We start from the raw sequence: 8,402 nt of genomic DNA, 5'->3' as shown, positions 1-8,402 counted from the left end.
CCCTGACATTCACCAGAAGGACCTGGATTCCATCTTTCTGGATGTGTTTCTGCCGCTGCAGCAGGCTGATGTGAGTTTCTTTCTCCAGGAGAGTGTGTGGAATTCAGGCTGAGCTGTAAAACATGTTTTATTGCCCCTGATCCCAGGGCGAGGCAATTCACCCGGAACGGTCGCAGGCAAAGCCAGGGGAGGGAAGAGGGAGCTTTGCCTGCAGCATTTCTGGAGCACCTGAGCTTTAGTGTGCAGGAGCTGGAATCCTCCCCATGCTGATGCTCTTATGCCAACCAGAGCCCCTGGAAAATGCATTAAATCCTTTAGGGTTTGGGACGAGGCCACATCCTGTTCTCCAGAGACTCTGGGAATGCCTCTCTGCATGACCCATGCCAAAAGAGGCATTTCTGGGCCTTGATGTCAGCCTGTTCCCCCAGGAAAGCTGTACAGACCAGGGCTGGTGGGGAGATGCAGTCAGAGATGGGATGCAAAATGTCCCTCTCCCTCCTGGGCTCTCCATTACCAGCACCAGCAGCTGGTTGGGTTGTTTCCTACCTCAGGGATGCCCTGGTTGCATCTGGAGTAAGGAATGGGGGTAAGAGGCAGCTGGGGACTGAGAGCTGAGCTTGGCAGCTGCCATGCAGTGAGGAGGAGCTGGAGGAGGTAGCAGGAAGAGGTAGTTTATGTTAATCCCAGGTGGGAATCAAGACCCTCATTTTCTCTGAGTTAAAGGAAAAGCTGAGCCACCGGGTCACTGTTTCTTAAATCCAGCCTTCCACTCACCCTTGACTCTAACCATTCCCTCACCACCTGCTTCTCCCCTGCACAGGGAAGAGGCACGGGGAGCTGGTTGGGCTCTCGGCCTCGCTGAGCAGCCTCTGCAGCAGCCAGACCTGCCTCTGGAGCAGCAGCACGTTTTGGGCTGAGCCAGCCCTCCCTTGGGGAGGGAGCAGCAGGAGCCACTGGCCCCCTCCAGGCTGACTTTGTCCAACACTGCACAGCGCAGGGAACAGCTCCGTGTGCTCCTTGGCTTTTTATGGTAAGGAATGTGTTTGCAACATGTTAATTAAGAGTGATCATGGCAGCCAGCACAGCCTGAGCCTCTCACAGTTGAGCCCTTCACATCCTCGCTAAGAGCTGTGTGGAGCCTCAAGTGATGCTGAGACCGTGGGAAGGGGCCACGGATGGGGCTGAACCCTCTCTGCCCTCCTCTCTGCTTTCTGCAAGGCTCCTGCAAGGTTTAATGTTCTCCCCTCACCTCCCATTCTGCCTGGCACAGACTCTCTGATTTCCAAGGTTTTGGGGCCAGAGCCCCATTTCTCCATTGTTTAATTTTTTTTAGCTCCACTGAGGCCCAGGCTGGGGCTGTGCCAGGATCTCCCACCTGCTGCCTCCTAATACTGGGGAGCAAATTGGGCAGAGTAAGTGTTTCAAAACAAAACCACAAACCAAAACAACTTCTTTAACTCCAGGGATAAATTCATGTGCTGCAAAGTTCACATTAGCTGAGGTTTCAGCTCAAGTGTCCCTCGTGTCCCTGCCCACTCTCGGACTCGAGAGCTGACTTTAGCCTATTTATTTTCCACTTCCAGTTGAATATGCTTTTATTTAATTTTAACTGGAATGTGAGGACTTGCATTGGTCTTAATTTAAGACAAGACCTCCCAAGGGAACAGACCAGGAGCCCGCCTCCCTCAGCTGGGAGGGTGCTGAGTACCAGCAGATCGTGATACTCTTGTCTTTTCCTGATATGCTGTTATTTGTGGTGGAAAGTTACTTCCCAACATGGTTTTGTGTTGGCAGAAAAACCTTGTGGTTGCCCTTGGAGGGCTCATCAAGGCATGGGCTGGGTGAGAGAGCAATGGTTTCCTCCTTTGATGAGCAGGGACAGTGGTAGATAAGCTGGATGGGGCTTTTTTCCCTATTTCTGTAGTATCCTGTAAGTGGTGCAATGATCCTGCAGCTGCCCCAGGCTCCATTCTTGCTGCCTGCAGGTGAGTGAGTACTGATTGAGAGGTGAGGATCCATAAAACGTGGAGGGTGGGTTGGATGTGTCACACCACAGAGACTTGTGAAAGCCCCCACCTTGCTGTCTAATCATCCCAAAGCAGCTGCTGCTCCCAGAGAGGGTGAGAGCAGCCCTGTTGTGAGCCATGGTGCGTGGCAGAGGGGTTCAGAGGTGCTGGAGGCAGCAGTGAGATGCAACCCCCAGGCTGGGAGCTGTGCAGAGCCTGCCCTCTGTCACCCTCTGGGATGTCCCTGCTCAGCAGTGATCACAGACTGGTGACAGCAGTGCCCATGGGAGTGGGGTCACAGTGATGCTTTGGGCTGGGAGCTGAGTTTGGGGTGTCCTGGGTTGTGCCTTCAAAGTGATTCTGGGTGGCTGGGCAGCTCTAGAGCAGTGTGCAGGGTAGGGGGCTCTTGGAAAGGCTGGGGTGGGAAGGAGGGGAGCAGGGCCAGTGTCTGCTCTGGGATGCTCTGCTCTCATGAGCAGACAGGGGACAGCCATGCCAGCACAGGGACTCGTGTCCTTGGGCAGTGCAGAGGTGATGGGTAAACATCTCCATCCCCAAGGTGAGCTGATAACTGTCCAGGAGAGGGGATTGAACCCCTTGCTGGTCCATCAGAGCCAGATCCTGCAGCCCTCTGAGCAGAGGTAGATGAGGGCAGGAGGAAGATAAGGTTTTAGCTGTGTTTGTGCAGCTGATCCAATGTTTTCCCTGGCTGTAAAGGGTTGAGCAGGGAGATAAATCCATATATAATTAATGGAGCTGTTTATATGCTGCTCTCTGTGACTTACGCTGCAAGCAGGCCTAGACTAAATATCACAGTTATTGATATGAGGCAGTGGCCGATTTATGGCCCTCTGCATTGGGGCAGGAAGATCTGGTTATAATAACACTCATCAGGGGAAAAGAAATTATTTACAGACAAAAGCTTCTCAGGAAGAAAGGCCAAGCACTGGGGAGGGGTGGAGGAGGGCAGTGTCCTGAGCAGACACCCAGGGAGAACCAGGGTCCAGGATAGAAATAGCCTCCTGCAATGCAGCCCAGTCCTGGGGAGTTCTGTCTTAGGGATTCACAAGAGGGAAACCTGGGCAGACAGCTCATCCCAGCTCCTGAGCACTTTCACTGCCACCTCAGGCTGTGCTCTGCCACAGGATTTTCAAAAGAGTTAATTGATCCTATTCCAGTGATGCTCTTGTGGTACAGAAATGAGGGCTTTGTTTTAAGGCCCTGTTGGTGGTCACAGGGCTCTGCTCTCACAGAGCCTTTGCATGTAACGAGTGTGTGAGTCACACCATCCTCTCATGGGCAGGTACAGCTGTATGAAGAGGGTGCAGTGACATTCCTGTGCCACAGTGAACCCCCCCCTCCATGGATGTGCTCGGACATAATCCACATCCTCCACCCTCAGCTCCCCTCCATCCAGCAGGTCCCACCACTCCTCCAGCACCCTCCTCTCCTCCACTGCAGCTGTGGGGTGTCTCAAGGGAGCTGAACACAGGAGGTGAGATGAAGAGGCTTTATTAAGGCTTTCCTGACTGGCTGGGGACCCCCAGCTCTCACACAGCCCTGCCTGTCCAGTCCCACACCGTGGCCACAGGGAAGTGGTACCACTGCTCTGCTTTGCTCTTCTCCACGAGCACCTCGCTCGGATGAGATGCTGAGCCATGCCTGAGCTGTCCAAGGCATTCAAATCCTCCCCCAGTGTGGGGCTGTCCCACTCAGATTCCCCTCCTGCAGGGCTATGGCTGTGCTCCCCCAGCAAACAGCCTCCCTCCCTCCTGGTCCTCAGTGACCTTCTATGCTTCTCTCCTGGATTTTCCCACCAAATGTCCCTAAAAGAGCACCCCACTAACTCCAGCCAGATGCTGTGTTGGTTGGAGGGACCAGAGCTTTCAACAAGCTCCAGATGTAGATGTAACAGGGCATAAGTCTGTCCGTGGCAGAGAAACAGGTGATTACACCAGAGTGGATTTGGGGGGTTTGATCTCTCAGCTCTCAGCAAGTGCTTGGTGGAAGCAAATCCTGCCCTTGGATCCTCGGTCAGCTGCTTGGCTGAGTCTGTAGCAGCAGCATCACTGTTATGACATCTGGGTGAATTTGAGCGGAAAGGGTACGACTGGACACATTTCAACCCAAAACGTAGCCCGCCCCCAGGCCTGCGATGCTGCAGGAGCCCGCAAAGCCATGGGGTGGGGAGAAGCTGTGCTAGCTGACACTGAAGGTGACGAAGGAGCCATCTGCCTTCTGCTGCTGTGCCACCAGCTCCACCTCCCCCCAGGGCTGGGCTGGGACCCTGCAGCGCGTGGCAGAGCGGCCGGGCAGGGCCTCGCTCAGCTGGGTCACCTCGCTGAGCTCTGCCTCCAGCGTGCTGACAGTGTTGGTCACCTGGGCCACGTGCACCCTGTGGGCTGCCTTCTTGTGCAGGAGGCAGCTGAAGATCTTCTTGAAGCCCTTGCGGAAGTGTTTGGAGACCAGTGCGTAGACGATGGGGTTGACGCAGGAGTTGGCGTAGGAGATGACGTGCGACAGGATGCGCAGCACGTACGTGGAGTGGTTGAGGGGGAAGTACCCGAACCAGACGCAGAGGATGACCAGGTGGTGGGGCAGCCAACAGAGGCAGAACAGCACAGCCACAATGATGATCATCCTGGTGACCTTCCGCTTGGCCTTCTTGGACTCGGACATGCCTTGGAGAGGGTCCACGGACTTCCACAGGTAGCGAATCGTCCGCACGTACGTGAGGATCAGGATCAGCACCGGGATGATGTAGCTGAAGACGAAGGTGCAGATGTCCATGACCTTGCGCTGGGAGATCTCCCAGATGGGGTGGCACACGGTCAGGTTGGCCAGCTGGAATTCCTGGTAGTAGCTGAGGTAAGGGCCCGAGAAGATGAAGGAAAGCCCCCAGATGATGCCAATGGCCATGAGGGCGTTCCGGGGTGTCCTCAGCTCCCTCGAGTGCAGGGGGTATCGTATGGCCAAATACCTGTGTGGGAAAGGGAGAGGGACACAGCTGCAGTCCTAGGGAGGGCACAGAGAAAGCATCTCCGGGAGCAGATTGGAGGAAGGGCACAAGGGATGGGTTTGAGTTTTCCAGGGCAATTAGTTACACAACTGATTCCCTGGTGCTTCTCAGGGTCCCTGCGCAGCATGGAGTGAGGAAGGTCCTCACCCAACCCTGTCCCATCACCCTCTCTGCTCCCAGCAGTAATTGTGGGGACAAGGGGTATGGTCCCCTTCTGTCCCTCTCCCTAACCCAGCAGATCCTCACTTGGTCATTACTCTGACTGGCAGAGCACAAATGATAGCAGCAGTGTGGATAGGAAGGCAGGAGCAATCCCCCAGGATCCCCAGACACAGAATTCCTCGCACTGGCACACATGAAAGCACATCACCCCTTTTCAGTTCCCTAATTAGCTGGTTCCCTAATTACACCCAGAGCTGGGGCTTGTGCAACCCTCCCTTGCTTGGCACCTCTGTTCCCCCAGCTCAGTGGGATGGGGGGGAGTGGCAGCCCCTGGCTGTGTTTTAGCTCCTGGGGACACTGTCCCAGCACCTGCTGGGATGGCAGGACACATCCAGGGGCTGGCTCTTCCCAGGGGATTTGCACATGGACTTTCCACATCCAATCTTGCAGGTTTCAGGCACAGAGCAAAGCAGCGCCAGGAGCTCCTGCCTCTCACTCACTGCAGGTTCATAACTCATCGGCCCTTGCAGAGTCAGGGGCTGAGTGAGCATGAGGTAAAGCTCAGGCAGGAATAACAGCCTTCCTGGCTGAAAACTACCCTGGAAAAGGCTGGGACAACCACTGGAACAAGGGGACAGCACTGGGACAAAAAGGGACTTTTTGCTAATGAAAGGGAAGGTGGGAAAATCAGTGTCTCAGCTCAAATATCCCAGTGTCTTTTCCTCCTCAAGGTTTGCCTGCTTTGCCCGGGGCTGTTGGGAGGGTCTCTCCATGCATCCCAGGAAGAGCCACGACAGCACAGGGGCCTGAGCTTTGCTTTTCTCTGGTTTTCCATTCCCACTTCAATTGCCAGAGCCCAGTCCTACAGCTCTGGGGTCTGAAAGCTTCCTCCAGCTGGGCAGTGGGCACAGGGCTCCCAGTCCAACCCTCTGCTAGAGCCCATCCTTGGTGGTTTCATTTCAACTGGGAAATGCTCCTGGATTCTCCCGGGAGCCCTGGGAGATGGCAGCAATCAGGGTTTAATTCCAGGGGATTGTGTCCCCTCTCTGCCTAGGGCAGATCTAGAGAAAGGGGACCCTCAGGGAGCAGGGAGCCCTCCCATTCCCTTTTTCCTACCTGTCGAGGGAGACAGTGGCCAGGGTGAAGCTGCTGGCGTACATGGTGAGGTAGATGAAGAAGTGGACAGCCTTGCACATGAAGGGCCCAAACACCCACCCCTCCAGGGTGTAGATGGTGGCTTGGAAGGGGACGCAGAAGAGGATGAAGCAGAGGTCGGCCACCCCCAGGTTGAGGATGAAGAGGTTGGTGGTGTTCTTCACCTGCCCGTTGCGCAGCAGCACGGCCAGGACCAGGCTGTTGCCCACCGTGCCCACGAGGAAGATGACGAGGTACACCAGGGGGATGATCACAGACTCGGGATGCCAGCCCCCCTCGGAGCCTGCCACCGAGCTGTTCATGGCTGGGAGCGCGGGAGAGGGGATGGATGGGGGGGAGAGTGCGTGGAGAAGGCACCGGGCAGGCACGGAGGGTGCAGGAGGGCAGGGGAAATGGGTCCGGGGAGAGGTCAGTGAGGGGTGGACCAGGGATTGCACGGGAAAAGGGGTGCACAGAGAGCACTCTGGGGAGTGCAGAAGGGATATGGGGGCAAAGGGGGTGCAGGGAGTGCAGTGGGGAGTGCAGCAGGGGTGCAAAGGAAAGGAGAGAGGTCGGCAGGGATTTCACGGGAAAGGGGTGCAGGGAGAGCTCGCTGGGGAGCGCAGCAGGGATGCACGGGGAAAGGGGGTGCAGGCAGAGTGCAGTGGGGAGCACAGAAGGGATGCAAAGGAGCAGGGGGTGGACGGAGAGGTCGGCGAGGAGCGCACCGCGGACGCGCAGGGAAGGGGTGAACGGGCAAAGGCGCGCACGGAGAGTGCACGGGAGATGCCCGGGAAAGGGGGTGCAGGGAGAGCCGGCGCTGGGGGATGCAGGGGGGAGCCGGGTGCCCTTCACCTCCTCCGGCGTCGGCGGGAGCCCGCGGCCGCTCGGTGCGGCTCCGGCCGTGCGGATCCAGCGCTCTCCGTGCGCTGCCGGAGCGGGGGGGCCCCGGGGCGGCTCCGGGGCGGCCGCTCCAGCCCGGCCCCGCGCATCGCGCCCCGAGCCTGGGGAGGGGATCCCGGGTCCTCCCGGGCACAGGGGCTTGGGCCGGGGGCGCTTTGCCCCGGTATGCAGGGTAAATATCTGTTAGTGATTTACACCCCGGGCCGGGGCTGGGTGCCCCAAAGGGAGCTGGGCACCCAAAATCTGGGGGGTTTTCCTTCTTGCTTCCCCGTGCGGCAGTCGCTGGGAGAGGGCTTGTTCAACCCCGAGGGCTACAGGGGTGTTTTTTTAAGGAATGGGGGTTTCTCTCCGGCTGCAAATGTGTCCAGCATGCAGCTGAATTCATCCTTGCACCAAAGCACCCGAGGTGAGCCCAGGTTTGCAGGAGAAGCCGCATTTCTCCCCGGGGCTGGGGGGTCAGAGTGATTCACTGCAGCAAGAACAGATTTTTGTCACGTCTTGTCTTCTTTTCCTGCAAAAATTGCCTATTTTGTTCCTTCAGAGCCTTCACAGATTGAAGTCTTGGGACTGGCCAGCGCAATCAGCTCTCCAAGGACTCTTCACGTGTCCCCCAGGCTGCCTTTCCCTTGGAAAAGAGAAATATTTAATGCATTAATTACCCCTGTAAGTAACCCACTCCACAGCTTCCCAGTTCTCTTCGTGGACGTTCAGAGCTGAGCCTGCCAGCAGTGCTGGGAGCTCTGGGGACACCCACAGCCCTGTGACATTGCCAGTGCAGGGTACAGAGCCTCTTTCACCTTCAGCAGCCCATAAGAAGCCCCACAAAACCAGCTCATGTTTGGACAAGGTATGTGGGGAAGTGGATAGACCCCTTTGGTGTGAGGATGAGATGCTCCTGATGTTACCTTGCATGGATGGTTATTTGGGCAGCGGTGCAGCAGGATGGGGATCTGGCCTCCAAATCCCCAAAAGTCATATTATTAGACTATACCAGCCCTTACATGCTGCAGGGGCAGGTGGCATGGGGATGGTCTCTGCGTGGTGTGAGTGTTTGGAGCTGGCAACCCTCACTGGATTTATCCCTGAGACACCAAGGGCAGCTCAGCCCCACAGAAAGGCTCTCACCAAGGCCCTGCTCGATGCAGTGCTGCGGGTTTGTGTGATCTTCCTCTCCCTCT

The 8,402-nt window shown here is 56.7% G+C and overlaps 1 protein-coding gene across 1 annotated transcript; it reads right to left on the bottom strand.

The window, feature by feature from the left end:
- Window positions 1-4,031: 4,031 nt before the first annotated feature.
- Window positions 4,032-6,646, bottom strand: GALR2 (galanin receptor 2). Its single transcript, XM_050319052.1, has 2 exons — window positions 6,304-6,646; window positions 4,032-4,986 (listed from the first exon to the last, which is right to left on the bottom strand). Exons 1-2 carry the CDS (start codon window positions 6,642-6,644, stop codon window positions 4,206-4,208), a joined length of 1,122 nt encoding a protein of 373 aa, XP_050175009.1. The 5' UTR covers window positions 6,645-6,646; the 3' UTR covers window positions 4,032-4,205.
- Window positions 6,647-8,402: the final 1,756 nt, after the last annotated feature.

Source organism: Myiozetetes cayanensis, unplaced genomic scaffold (genome assembly GCF_022539395.1).
Source record: "Myiozetetes cayanensis isolate MyiCay16 unplaced genomic scaffold, myiCay2020 scf22, whole genome shotgun sequence".
NCBI classification, from domain to species: domain Eukaryota; kingdom Metazoa; phylum Chordata; class Aves; order Passeriformes; family Tyrannidae; genus Myiozetetes; species Myiozetetes cayanensis.
Note: the sequence above shows the minus strand (reverse complement) of the source record. Positions and strands in the feature narration are given on the sequence as shown.